This window comes from Mycetomoellerius zeteki, unplaced genomic scaffold (genome assembly GCF_001594055.1).
Source record: "Mycetomoellerius zeteki isolate Tzet28-1 unplaced genomic scaffold, Tzet1.0 scaffold316, whole genome shotgun sequence".
In the NCBI taxonomy this organism is placed as follows: Eukaryota; Metazoa; Arthropoda; class Insecta; order Hymenoptera; family Formicidae; genus Mycetomoellerius; species Mycetomoellerius zeteki.
The window spans coordinates 740,844-756,049 of record NW_017257301.1 but is presented as its reverse complement, the minus strand read 5'-3'; the positions used below and the strand labels follow the sequence as shown (position 1 = coordinate 756,049).

General features: G+C 33.9%; 1 protein-coding gene across 1 annotated transcript; it reads left to right on the top strand.

The window, feature by feature from the left end:
* Positions 1-3,815: 3,815 nt before the first annotated feature.
* LOC108724973 (solute carrier family 41 member 3) lies at positions 3,816-14,722 on the top strand. Its single transcript, XM_018451716.1, has 9 exons — positions 3,816-4,313; positions 7,142-7,249; positions 7,880-8,140; positions 10,049-10,326; positions 10,932-11,256; positions 12,202-12,496; positions 12,842-13,047; positions 13,184-13,332; positions 13,409-14,722. Exons 3-9 carry the CDS (start codon positions 7,882-7,884, stop codon positions 13,586-13,588), a joined length of 1,692 nt encoding a protein of 563 aa, XP_018307218.1. The 5' UTR covers positions 3,816-4,313; positions 7,142-7,249; positions 7,880-7,881; the 3' UTR covers positions 13,589-14,722.
* Positions 14,723-15,206: the final 484 nt, after the last annotated feature.

The following is a 15,206-nucleotide window of genomic DNA, read 5'->3' as shown; positions in this document are numbered from 1 at the left end:
GTTTAAGGCTCACGTTTTCACAATATATGGTTACCTTAAGATTAAAGACTTTCAAGAGATTCATCAATGAAATTCATTTATGAATTTCTTGGTAACCTTTAATCTTTAGGTAACCATATATCGTGAAAACGGGTCTAAGGCTGGGTTCTTTCACCTTCAGGTAAACTTTAGCTCACTGTCTTACTCTCTTACTCTTTTACGCTCTTACTCTTTTAATCTTTTGTTTATCCAGTAGGTAGTAGGTAAATTACTACAGTTTATTCATGGGCGTCCACAGGATTTTTTCTAAGGGGGACAGTCTTGCCACATGTAAGGAAAAAATGTTCAAATATTTTCTTCCTTGGTGACCCCATAACTTTAATCTTTAGGTAACCATATATCGTGAAAACGGGTCTAAGGCTGGGTTCTTTCACCTTCAGGTAAACTTTAGCTCACTGTCTTACTCTCTTACTCTTTTACGCTCTTACTCTTTTAATCTTTTGTTTATCCAGTAGGTAGTAGGTAAATTACTACAGTTTATTCATGGGCGTCCACAGGATTTTTTCTAAGGGGGACAGTCTTGCCACATGTAAGGAAAAAATGTTCAAATATTTTCTTCCTTGGTGACCCCATAACCCCTACAATGCAAGTGTCGAGTTAATGACTTTTTTTTCGTCACTTATTCATTTCTAATGTGTACACCTTTTACTTTTTAATTAAGAACTTCCTCATCACGACAAGGGAGGTGCATGTCGAGAAAGATATTTCGTTTTTTGGAGTTTTTTATTTTTTTTTGTACCCGGATGGAAAAATTTCGCTGAAGTTATTTCATGTTTTAGAACATTTTTCAACAAATTTCAGTATGTTAGAAAAATTTTTTGGGCGTCCACAGGATTTTTTCTAAGGGGGACAGTCTTGCCACATGTAAGGAAAAAATGTTCAAATATTTTCTTCCTTGGTGACCCCATAACCCCTACAATGCAAGTGTCGAGTTAATGACTTTTTTTTCGTCACTTATTCATTTCTAATGTGTACACCTTTTACTTTTTAATTAAGAACTTCCTCATCACGACAAGGGAGGTGCATGTCGAGAAAGATATTTCGTTTTTTGGAGTTTTTTATTTTTTTTTGTACCCGGATGGAAAAATTTCGCTGAAGTTATTTCATGTTTTAGAACATTTTTCAACAAATTTCAGTATGTTAGAAAAATTTTAATTTAATTTCAGCGATTTTTAGTTGAAAAATTCATTTTCAGCAAAATTTTAGCAAAATTTTAGACAAATTTCAGTAAAAGTTTCAGAGAAATTTCAGCAAATTTTGAACAATTTCGCTAAAATGTTCCAAAACGTAGAATAATTTCAGGGAAATTTTTTCACCAGAATGTTTTTGTATTTTTAAATTTTAACCCCACCAACACGTGCTTTTATTCAACACGCATCTCTCGACTAGGGGGGGGAATACCCCTCCCGCTGTGGACTCCCATGAGATTATTCGAAGATGGAACAAAACCGGCCCTAAATGTGACAAAAATGAAACTACCTGCCAACGGATCGATTTTCTCGGCATAAATAGAGTACAACAGGTCATAACTGCATTCACATATGTATATGCGCACACATATTACTATTATTACTGTTTGTATTTCAAAAGATAAAAATTAGAAAGTTTAAGATAACATTCAAGTAAAGATATTAACGACTTGAAGTCCTTTAAACATCAGTCTTTTCAAGTGCTTGTATTTCCAATGAAGAAAAGTTACCTTTTTCAATATTGATCAATTTTTAATGGCAAAAAACTTTTTATAAGATTCGACAAAATATATACTTTACGTAAACAAGAAATTGTAACAAGGAAATATATGTAGGTTAAAGAAAAAAAAATTTCTATTTTTTCTGAAAATCGAAGAAAATTTGTAAATGTCAACCTTTTCTCAGAATCCGAAAAAAATTTGTTTCTAATCTCTTACCGATATAGATTCTTTAATGGTATTAAAATCTTTGATGGTATTCAACCTTCATCCGGTTGTTGTATTTTTTAAAAGAAAGGCCTTTTCTATAAAAAGGCTTTTCTTTTAGAAAAAGAAAAGGTTTAGGATCATAAATATAGCATCAATGGTTAACATGACAGATTGTTATTCGTCGTGTCATTTATTTTTCTTTTACATAAATTCCCTTCTTCCTAATAAACTGAGTCTTAGGCTTTAGTTTCCATTCGTCTTTCGTAGTAGCTACATCGCAGCTGAAAAGTCACTCTCTGCTTGAAACTTCAACCTCGCGTCGTCGTGAAGCTTAGCCAAGAGAGAGGTCAGTATTTTTATTTAGTTCGCATTTTTAAAAATATTACATCGCGTCGCGTATGCAACAGTTCGCAAATCTACTACTGACTCACTTTTCGTGGCGCATTGACGACTGCCTCAAAGTAAATATCCTAAAACTTGATTAACGATTCACGTGACGCAAACACTTACGTCACACTTAAATAGTAATCATCAACGCCTTTCGTAGTCGCGGAGTAATAAAAGATTTACGCGCTTGGCATTCGGTATCGGCAAAAGATAATTAAAGACACGCAATTCAGGCATGTCAAGCATGCAAGTCATCGACAATGTGTTTATTCTATCTGTTTTCGTTGAAGAAAATTTTCCTTTTATATATAAACCGAAGGCTTACAACAAGGATCTTCCTATAAAATAATTTGAAAGGTTAAATACTTGTAAAACGTGTAAAGACCTCGTACATGTACATTCGTATCTTTTAAGAATGAGATTTGTCAATGGAAGGAATACTAACGAGTGATTTGCATATTCAAATGATTGATTGAATAATAGTACGCGACCTAAGTCTTGATACTAAATCTAATTGACTCTACATTACTCATCAAGGAAATAAAAATATGTACATTTAAACGATCATAATTTATCGATAGTATTCCCAATACTTTATAAATGTACCTGACAAGGTTTTAGTTTATTAATAGTATACAGTAATCAGTTTTCTTCTATTTTTAACTTCCGTTATGAAATCGCATTTTATGCTTAAAGTTATCGATTGATCATAAATTGATTCTCGCAATAGAATTTCATTTAGAAAATAAACGATAATATATTATTCAATTACTGATATTATTTGTGCCAATTTTTAATAATTTTTATAAACTATTTTTATAAATTACTCCAAATTATGTTTTCAGAGAAAAGGTTTTAACAAATTTTACGAATAAACTGTCGTCGAGATTCGATTGAGTAGTTCACTTTAGGAATCAATAATCCTTTCAATGCTTTTTACTGTGGAAACATTAACTCGCCAATGTGTCGTAGCATGGGAAAATACTATTTTAAATTAACACGTTAATTGCCATAATGGTTATTAATATTTGACGGACGTCCAAATTCAAATTTTTTAAGTACTTATAAAAAATTAATGTTTGTAATAAATACATTTAAAACAGTATAAAAATAAAAAAAGGCTTATGAACGAATTTTTAATAAATACTTGATTTCTCGTTTTAATTTTAATTATTTTATATAAATTAATGTAAGATTTTTAATAACGTAAATATATTCATAAAGGTATATTACATAATAATTTATCATTATTTGATAACGATAGTTTAGCATACACGATAAGACACACAAAAATCGCTAGGCAAACAACGTGTTAAACATCCATTATATATCTTTTTTCTCAGAAAAAATAATCTGGATTCTGTAGATTGCGTAAATACATCCCCACATCTCAACGTAAATCCCGTAATTCCTAATTAACGCTTTGTTCTCCGGTAATCCTTCGTATAAAGGTCAGGCGGAGAAGTCTGAATTTCCGAGTCGCTCGCGAATCGATCTTTAAGCACACGCGATTCGCCTTAGGATCGGGCTCCCACCTATCGCCGACGAGATAGCGCACGTGCATGGCATACGTCGACACGACGAGGTAGACGTACGAGCGCCCAGACGAGGACACGAGTAGGAGTATCTACTGACAATCGAACTGCTTCCTTTTATCAGTCAAGCCAAACCGTGCGCGACACGCGGACACCTCTGTGCGCTCCAACTAGATCAAACGCACGCTAACTGGACTCTTTTTGACTAGTGCACGACACTTAACAACGCTGGAAATCCCAACAGAGTATTCGAACTTGTCGCGAGCTGCTTCACGTGAGTCTCGCGAAAGAACACGCATAGAACTTCAAGACCGCAGAACATTTGCTCGCGAATTGGTATCGAGGCTATCATCCAGGCTACTGATACCATCCTCAACGTCGACGAATTCTCCAAGAACAAGTATTTCATCAGTGAACTTCGACACGCTGGCGCAAATTCGATGTGAGCTTTCTGCGTAAGTAACAAACCATGATATCTGGATAATCTTTGTTTTTTTTTATCAATATAATTGGTATAATCCTAAGAGCTTTATTGTTGAATTGTTGCAAAGTTCCAACGGTCAGATAGGTGTACGACTGATCACTGATAAGTATAACCGAGAAATTTTCGTGCTTTGACCCTGAAAAATGCAACTAAACTTGACCCCCACGAAAGTGCTCGCGAATCTTTATGTACAGCAAAAGTTAAATGGCTGAATTACTTGATCATTTTAGCGCATACAACAAGAAATATCAAATTTCGACAAATTCCAAATAAATATAAAATGAACGAAATTGCTTAAATTAGGACGCACAATTTGTAACTCGTAAAGTTTGTTTTTAGAAACGCGAGTAGATAAAAATTAAATAAATAACGTAGTTGGGATAATTTTTGAAAGTTAAGATAAATTTAATTTGCAAACTGATTTAAAGTATTTTTCAAAATTTACATGCAACTATACTTTATCTATCGTAATAATGCGCCTTGCTGAGTAATTAGTATTAATGGCTTTACGAGGGGATGTGTCAAGATGAGGAAACTTCGAATGACGAAAAATTTTTGTGCAAAACACACGTACGAAATGATTATCTCGCACGATACCGCAATTTTCAGCACACAATTAATCTTGAACAAAGTCTAAAATGAAAGAATATTATTTATCTGTTTACGCGAATATTATTTATCTGAATACCGTTTGCTATGTCGTCGTGAGAATTATATCAGATAAAATTATAATATAGCATAAGTACTATATCAAAATATTCTTTTAATACAATAATTTTTAAAATTATCGATATAATTGTACCTCTAATCAAAACGCAAGATCGAGCACAAAGTTTGAATTACTATGCATAGTTATAGCATCAAATTTCGTATGGTACCTATATGAATTAAAGAAACAGATATAGATAAAAAATTACGATTAAATATAAGAATACACATACGTTAAAACAAAATTATATTAGGAATAGCGATCTATCAAATTTAATTTTGTGAACATCGATTACTTATTTTGTTGGTTATCAAATTAAAGTTATAATAAATATAATAATTAACGTCATAAGCAATCTATCAAAATTAACTGATAACCATCATTTTGTTCATTTATTTGTTCATTAAATTAAATTTGACACATATATAATGCAAAAATATGAAGATCAAATTTCTTGGATTAATAGCATTGATTATCTTATTTTACGTTACCTATTATTTTTTCTATCTATACTTTCGTAATTATAATTTATCCCTCCGTCAATCCTTGATTAATAATCATCTAAAAATTTGACAAATCGTCATCAACTGTTCGCGCGATTTACTCGGATCGATCTAAATCGGACTTCTCCTAGATTTTTGCGAATCGAGAGCTACAAACCGTAGGCAGACGTAGCAAAAGGCGCACGCGTCCCTTTTTCGCAAACGCAAACGTAATTCAGTTCCCATGACACGTGCGATCAGATTAAGTCGCGATACGAGAGAGAGCTTCGGTTGCTTCTATCACCCCAAACGTGTGATCAGATTAATAGCGACGCTCCCGCTGATTCTGCATATTGCGTTACATAAAGTATCAGAAGCATCAAGCCCTCCGGTCGGAGCAACGACTTGACTATTCACGATTATCGCTATCAATTACCTTTGACGAACTATTAAGAAATATCAACGATGCTTTATAAAGAAAGGCTACTTCAGCTACTTCAGCTTGCCATTGAAAAATATCATCTGATAAGCGGCAATGCATTTAAATAGGTTGAGCGTTGCACGAAAGACTGCAACAGAGCAGAATCTTTTTTTCCTTATTGAAAAATATGTGAAAAAAACAAAATAAATAAAACAAAAGAAATGAGAACAAAAGAGTATATGATGTGCATACGTAATTTTCTTAAAACTTTTGTATGTGGAGAAAAAATGCCATTCTTGCTAAAATTATATATCTTTTAAAAATTATTATCCTATCTCACACTCGGTGTATTTATATTTGCTGCTTGAATTGAAATTTAAACATTGTAAACAAAGAAATTTGGACCGATGAATAATAATTGCTTTTGTTCCTTGTTACAGAATTCCTATCTTAAACATCATATTACCTGTGTTGTTACAGGATTTTTAACTTAACTCAAGTGCCGCATTGTCTAATAGTTTCAACAGGTAGAAACACGCGCCAACGATAAACTTCTATTTTTACGGGCGACTATTTTTACTCATAACTCATATTGTACGAAAACACATAAACCATCTTGGTCGCGATTAGGTATCAACTGCTTCTGTTTAGTGAACATTCTCATTGGTTACGAATTACGCGTCCGGTATCGGCAAGCAATTAGTTTTATATAAAACTATCGATTTTAATTCACCCTCGCGAATGCCTCGCGGCGAGCAAATGTGAGTTTCGAGTTTCCGTTCTCGAAAAACGCGGATCGGATTTAAACTAAAAAATTTTGCGGTATCTAGTTCACGTTTCGAAGAGTGTGCGCAAACGATACGTTTGCGTAATCGCGATTCTCGGATTCCTGACCTCCTGTTTCTCTTGTCTTCGCATTTTTATACTCACCTCGTGTTAATCGATTTTTTTATCCTCTCCCCCCGATAAGCGCGATGGTCTCGACTAGATATGCAATTACGATGGCTTCAATAGCCGCGAATCGTGATAAGCCCAGTGCGATAACGGTGTTAAAATCGCTAATACGCTAGTTCTCGATAACGCGCGCAAACCATTTGATTACCTGTTACCTGACAGTAACGACAAACAGTTTTCCTGATAGCCCGGATGATCTTTAACGAGCCGTTGCGTATTTTCAATTTTTATAGGTTGAAAATTGCAGAAACAGGCAGATCCGACGTGAGATTATCTCAGGTTGATCCTAAAGTCTGCCGAACAGGCATTTATTGCAACACCGTAGGCCAACAGCGAATTCGGTATGTGTATATACTAAATTTTACTACAATGAATGCACTAAGGGAAACAATCATTAAAACCCTTTGCGGAATTTCGAAATTTAGCGGTGTTCAAAATTGTGCAAATTCCGTCTCGTTTTAGATAATATAATACTTTCGTAATTACTTACTATAAATACATTGATAACTCGAGCTCCTTTAAATGTATCTCCTTCAGACTTTAAATTTGTTTTCTATTTGCGAATTAATTTCCATACTTTTCAATTGTGCATAGTCGCTCAATTGTGTCTTATCGAAGACAAATAAACCGTTGAAAATATGAACACTTATAATAAAAAAATAGTTTTATATATATAATACATATGTTAACTTTTGTTAATAATTGCATCTTAATTATTATAATCTATTAATTTTCAACAATTTTATAATAAATTATTATAATCCACCAGAGCAATTACATTTATATAATAATCCAATTCCATTAATCATCAAGTTTTAAGCTTCGTTACAATTATTAAATTAATTGCCTTTTCGGAAACTGTTGCGTTTCTCTATTTAAGCGATTCTCGGCTAAGTCAAGGATTTCTCGAAGAGCTCAAATAAAGATCGGAGTGAGTTTTTTGCTTAATTGAGTCGTTGGTTTTCATTTAGATATGGTCGCTTCTCCGGACTCGGAGATTGAACCGACGTTGATAAACGGCACTGGTCTCACGCCGATAAACAACAATCGAAATAATAATGTTAGTGAAGCGAACAACGCTAACGTTGGAAGAATCAGAGACCAAGTTTTCAACATACCTCGTGTAACAATACCGAACGACAAGGACAACTATACGCTGAAATTCGACAACACTGACAAAAAGCAGAATGTAGATATCAATCCGGAACCTGTCTTCGTGAAGAAAGTCGCCGGTAAGAAAAGTCACGAGATTAACACACGAGGTCATGCATGCATCTATGTTCATGCGATCAAATGCTAATCCCGAAAATCTTACGCAACATTAACAAGAAAAGATAAAAGTCACTGGAAAATTTACATAGGAAAAGCCGTTCGGTTTAGACATCATATATTATTGCGTCTTATATAATATAAATTCTTACGTCAATAATGGTATCGATCACCGCGAATGAAGATATGCAATCTTATTATATCCGGGCAAACCTTGTGTCTGTGGCATTGAAGTTTGAATTTATTTGAATAGAATTAAAACATAGTATCAGCTCTAGTACATCTCATAAGGCGTACTCTCGAAACTTTTTATTTCCTGACGCTCGAGCCTCAGTCGATGTAAAAATAAAAAATAAGTATAAAAATAAATATTTAAGATGCAAGTTAGCTTGAATACAAGATAATTTCGTACATTTAAAATTTAAAATTTACTTATCAACTTTTACGTGACGTCATTCTCGCTGTTATTTTTATTCTTGTTTATTTGTTGTTGCGTAAAAAATTGTTTGAGTATAAAATAATAATTAGTCATCAAATTGGATTACGGCCTTTTAAAAATAACAGGCACATATTCATGCAGACTAAATGCGATGTCGTGTCAGCGTGAAAACTACATGAATGACACACGAATTTATCTGCCACGACGAATTTCGCGCAATTAACAAACGAGGAGCAGATTTTCAAAATGCGTTTTGTCCAAAATTTCATTTTTTTAATTAACGGTGGCGTAGTATTCAGTGTCGAAAGATTCATATTATAAGCTACTCTAAGAGATGTTCAGAAAAAATTTTTTTTTCATCATTAATATGCTGAAAAAATAGACTTTAAAGTGCATTATGTTTTTTAACTAGAAACAAACAAAATGCAATTTGTTTAACATTTTTAGCAATTGTTTAGCAATTTTATTTAATATTTTACATCCTACTTGGCATATTGTTATTTTCTGTAAAGTGCATAATTTTCTTGTGTGCGTAGTTTCTTTCTTACTCGTTTTCTGAAAATTACAAATTTTGGACAAAACGCATTTTGAAAATCTGCTCCTTAAATAGAATCTGTGGAATACTATATACGAAAGGACTTACTTTCTCAATAAAATATAGGTACTTACGCTATGATGTAGCAGAATTTATCCGGTACCATTTAGAACTAAAATTCCGACAACGTATTCGACAAACGATGACATATCGTTGTCGTTTTGCATTACGAAAGTCGTGTTTACTTCACACTTGCAGGAAATGAACGAATTAATTGTCGTTGCAGTGACAAATCGCGGATATAGTGGGAAAAAATCACACAGTACAAAAAACAGTGATTACAATAATTACGACGCGAAGTAATTCATCGTTGATTTTTACTCCCTGACCGTTCTACGATCGTCGGAATTCAGGATACCATAAACTCGCGCCAGTTTATAACGTCGACGCGGAACGAAGACGCATTCAGAGATCGCCTCGCGCCGTTTACTAAACCTTTACGGAACGTAAGTTTGTTTACATGGGGATGACGGCGGAAATATTGACAGCTACCTGGAGACCGATTGTCAGTGAGCTTTTCCTGCTCTCTTAAATCACACGTAAAATCAGTCGAGTGAGTCTTAGTTGCGCGAGTTAATTACAATGTGGAAAAGAATTGTATAACGTCAGTTCATAAATGCTCATTTTTATCTTCATTTTTTTTCTCCATTTTTAGAGAAAGATTATCAACCAGAAATTTTGTAGTCAGTAATTATTGTGTTCGAACAAATCGACAAAACTCGATAGTATCTTTCAAAAGCATGGTCCAATTATTTAGGATACTTATTGCGAACTCCGCTTGAATATTCCCGACTGTTCGTTGAGTGTTTTACTTAACATGTACCGATGCGTCGACAGCCGGCTTGAAGACACCCGGCGGTCAAATGGACAAGAAAGGCACGCCCGACGGAGTAAACGGAAATGGATCTCTCTCCAGCGGCAGTTCCATAGTCACGATTTCGTCGAACACTGTTTTGGATCCTGATGCAGAACGTAGTAAGGACCCAAGCGGTCACGGAGGCAATAAGAACATCAGAAATGAAAAATGGTATCACACGATTCTACAAGTGTCAGTACCCTTCTTAATCGCAGGTATGGGGACCATTGGTGCCGGTCGTGTCCTCACAATGGCAAAGGTAAGAGTTTTCCCCGAAGAATCTAATCTTTTTTTCTTCTCATCTTTTTCTTACGTCCTTTAATAGAAATATTTATTCTCGTCCAAAGATAGAAAAATAATTTACTATTATCAAAGATAATGTTAAAATTAACATTCCTCTAAATATTTATTCCGATCCATTTTATCGATAGCGGAATATAGGATTCAATGTCGATCTTAATGCAGAACTAACGCGATTGTATAAGCACCTTGACGCTCACATTTTTAATGCCGATCTCATGTAGATTTCAGATAGAGATTACGGATGATTGGTATATGCTATCAAAGAATTTATCCTTAATCTTTCGATTAGTTTAGAACTAAATAATCACGTTTTATAGTAATTTCATATATTATATTTTAAAGCCTCTTCTCTCTAAAATGAGCAGATATGACAAATCGACTTGTCAATAATATATTTATTATGATAAGAATAAGCAACGTATTATGCTTCATGTGTCACTTTTCTCTCAAGAGTTGTGATATTCTTCTAGATTTTACATGGCAATCAAAATAATGATAAATTTTTTTCTGTCATGAAATATCAATCCATATATGTTCTAATCTCAACGTATCTAATTTCAGAACATGCCCGCTTTTATAGAAGTCCCCCAGCTACTGATCTTGACTACAGCGCTGCAAGGTCTGAAGGGTAATCTCGACATGTGTTTGGCATCGCGGTTATGCACCCAAGCGAATTTAGGCAACATGAACAACCGTCGGGAAATCATAAAGATGATCGTCGGAAATATCGCCCTGGTGCAGATCCAGGCGATCGTCGCCGCTGTCTGTCTATCGTTGTTCGGTATGGGGGTAGGCGCGATCAATGGAAACGGCTTCGAATGGAATCACGCGTTACTGCTAACGGTCTCATGTATGTGCACGGCGACTAGTTCCTGTTTTATCTTGGGTAAGCCATTCTCTCACCAATATGCTTATTAAACACCGACTAATGCACACCTTTTACGCCGCACTAAGCTTCCATAAATCGATACTCCCTTGAAGTAACCATCCATTTGCCATTTATCAGCAATTAGCATTAACAATGTCTGCTATCGCAACTTACAGTTCGTCACGCATTATATTAATAGATTCTCTTTTTATGATAGCAGAACGTACATGATAAAGATATGCTTGGAGATCATAAATGATGCTTTTTTTTATGCGTGCGTTGTGTTCGCGTAAATATATAGAAAGATCTGTGTTTCTTCCTTGTAAAAACGTTTCCGTTTGGACGCTCTTAATAAAAGAAATATTATATACTCATGCATAAAGAATAAGAAATATAGACTGCTGTATCATTATACTGTATCATTATACAATCCATATTTTTGTAGATAAATATATTTGTGTATTATCGCGTTCTAATTTTTGATATACGTTACTTATCAATATTTCATTTTTTGTTCGCGATATTCTAATGAAGCTCGAAATGATTAGCGATTTAAGTAATGTATGATTAATTTTCATATCTAATACAAAATATGAATCTTGTATTTCATTACCATGCAGAACATCAAATTATCTAATCATGCAAGCGTTAAATATGTTATTAGAATGTTAACTTAACTACAGTTAATTAGCTTCGTTAACTGTAAGATCAATTTATTATAGACATAATTTTTTTTCTATTTTTTCTCCTTCTCTATGTATTTGTAACATTATCATTCTAAAATTTTTTAACTAGTGGAAGTTGTTCTTATTTTATTGTAATTTTCTCGTTCTTTGATTTTTATTTATTAAACTGTTGAATTTAGTGTTTAATAATATCACCCATCTTTAAATATTTTTTTATTATGAATGCAACGAAACGAATTTTTAATTGTTACTTTAGAAAATTATTTTTCTTCCACAGATTTCGTTATGATCGCTGTAATCATAATATCCTATAAATACAAAATGAACCCAGACAATCTGGCGACTCCTCTGGCCGCGTCTATCGGTGACGTCGTGTCCATCAGTATTCTCTCTGCCGTCGCATCGGAATTTTACAACAGGCTGTACATAGAAGTTTGGGTACTGTACATCGTTTTAGGAATGTATTTAGTGCTTTTGCCGATTTGGATTATAATCGTGCTCAAGAATAAATACACGAAAACAGTATTAAAATCCGGCTGGGTCCCCATCCTGTCTGCTCTTCTGATCAGTGGGTTAGTATAGCCAAATTGGCTTAATTTATTTAGGCTAGTTTTCTGAGGGATTTTATTCCAAATCGTTTATCCATGAACATTCGAATCAATCTCTTTCTCTCACGATTATATTATTAATTCATTATCAATTTTCATTTTTGCCTTTTAACTTACATAATCGTGCTATCAATTAATCTTTAATTAGTCGCGCGAGGTCGCCACGATCCGAAGTCATTTTGTTTAACAATGTATTTTCGTGCGACTAACTAAAGATCAGTTATAATTCGATTATTATTTTGTTTAATGTATATAATGTTAATAATCATATTTTACATTTATTTATTTCTGTTAATATCTTGTCTTTAGCGGAGGTGGCTTAGTTCTTGAAAGAATGATCGACTCTTATAAAGGATCTGAAGTCTTTCAACCAGTCATTAACGGGATTGGCGGCAACTTAGTATCGGTGCAAGCGTCTCGAATGTCAACCATGATGCACCAGTCTTCTATCCTAGGAATTTTACCATCGCAAAGCAAAATTTGTGTGACCCCGTGGCACGCGCTCCTCGTAGGATGTACGTATAACTCCACGAAGAAGAAAATAATAATCGGAATTAATACGTTCCTAATAGAGATTACTTTAATATTGAAATTTCTAATGTTAGAATTTTTTGAAGTTCGATATTTAAAGATTTTTCTTCTTTAAAACAGCAATATATGCCAAAACCGCAAGATTGCTCCTCGCTATGGCCGTCCCTGGTCAACTGATCTTCGTTTTCGTCGCTAATGCTTTAAACCCGGGCAATTGCAAGATACATGCATACTTTGTATTCTTTTATGTAACTGTTTCCTTTATTCAGGTAAGTCACGCAATTTTATTATTTTACTTCAATTTTGCGAACTGCGGAAACGAAGTCATAACGGAAATTTTTTCAGGTAATGCTTCTGTTGTACACCGCACACATAATCATTCACGCGATGTGGAGGTGCAAAATCGATCCAGATAACTCGGCGATCCCCTATTTGACGGCACTGGGTGATTTGAGCGGATCGCTGCTCTTAGCGTTAGCTTTCTTCTTTATATACTTGATACAGAGACCATATTGTTTCGATTAAGTAAATCTGAGATAGGAGTAAAGTCATCGCACAAGTACAAACGCACACATATACACACACACACGGCGTAAAGAATTATTAACAATCCCTGATTTTTCTCATTATGAGACAAGAGGATTGGATACTCTGCGCTGTTAAAACAATTCAAATGCCTTGCTTCATGGTGTTATATAACTCGAGATGACTCGCGAAACTGAGAAATGATGAAATAATGTCAAGAAGCGAGGTGCAATGAGGGAAATACTCACAAAAATATATTTGTTAACAATAATTCCGAAAGACAGTTGTTAGTAATGTTTCTGTACACATGTAACGGCTGTGAACTACAAGTGTGGTGATTATGAAGCAACACGATAATTAGCAATTTTAGAATATATCACGTTTTTTTTCACAAAACATCATAAACCTCCTGCAAATAAATAGGTGCCTAGTCAATTTAATAGTAAACAATATGAATGTTTAAAAACTGAAAGATATTTCAACTCATTAAAAAACCATCAGTCTTTAAGTCATCCACAGAAACGTCTTTCAGCGTTTTAGAAGATTTGTAAATAAATAGATTGTATCGTTCTGACGAAGAATTCCCATCGCGACACGAAATAAGTTAATATGTATCGCGACGTGTTCTAACTTGAAGCGATAACAATGTATTTTTGAAGCAATAGCATGTTTTAACTGTAAGCGATAGCGATCATAATTTATAGAACAGTGGCCGTGAAAAACCGGAACTGTACGAGCAAAGCGAGCGAATCAAGTGCTAAGAATTCCTATATTTTTCATTTCGGAAGTCGCAAGATGTCCGAAGCGTTCATCCTACCACGACGAATGGAACACCATTTAATTGCACAATCGTGCAATTGCGTCGCAATTGCGACTCAATTAAAGTATTTAAACGACATATTATTAAAAGAAGCGTTGATTACCGTTCCCCGTCATATAACCTTATACGCATATAACTTATTTAATTACGCAACGCGGCCTCTGGGACACGCCTTACGTAATACTCAGATAATGCCAAGTAATTAGTACGCGTCGATTATTTGTTTTGAAGTCGTAAAAAAATTCACATTTCGAACGTCCATTCTCAGCACGTTGAACATAACTACAAAATATTCCAAATATCGCATACATTATTTTAATACAATTTTAATCAAAATATTTTAATTTTGATATTTCCAAATTCATCAAGAATTTAATAATCTTCTATTTATTATGGAGATATAATTTATTTCTTCTCACCATCCTATTTAAAGAACAGCGTTTAAAAAATTTTTTTGTCCATATGTATATTGCATCTTTTTGATTTTTTCTTCATATGTATATACAATCCATATGTATAAAAAAAATTGAAAAGATGCTCTATATAAAGTATTCAAGTAAAAAAAATTTTTTAAACGTTGCAAATAGGACGGTAGGAAGAATTGGGTTATATAACATTAGCAAACTTTTTGCACGCAAAATATAGTGCAACAAAAGTTCAACGTGCTGAAATCTGTACAAAAATTGATATCATGAAGAATTGTACGAATCGTTTATGAACTTTTTAAGAACAAATTATTTTAAAATGCAAATGTATTCGTGTTCGAAATATTTAAATATATTTTTAATGTATACACTT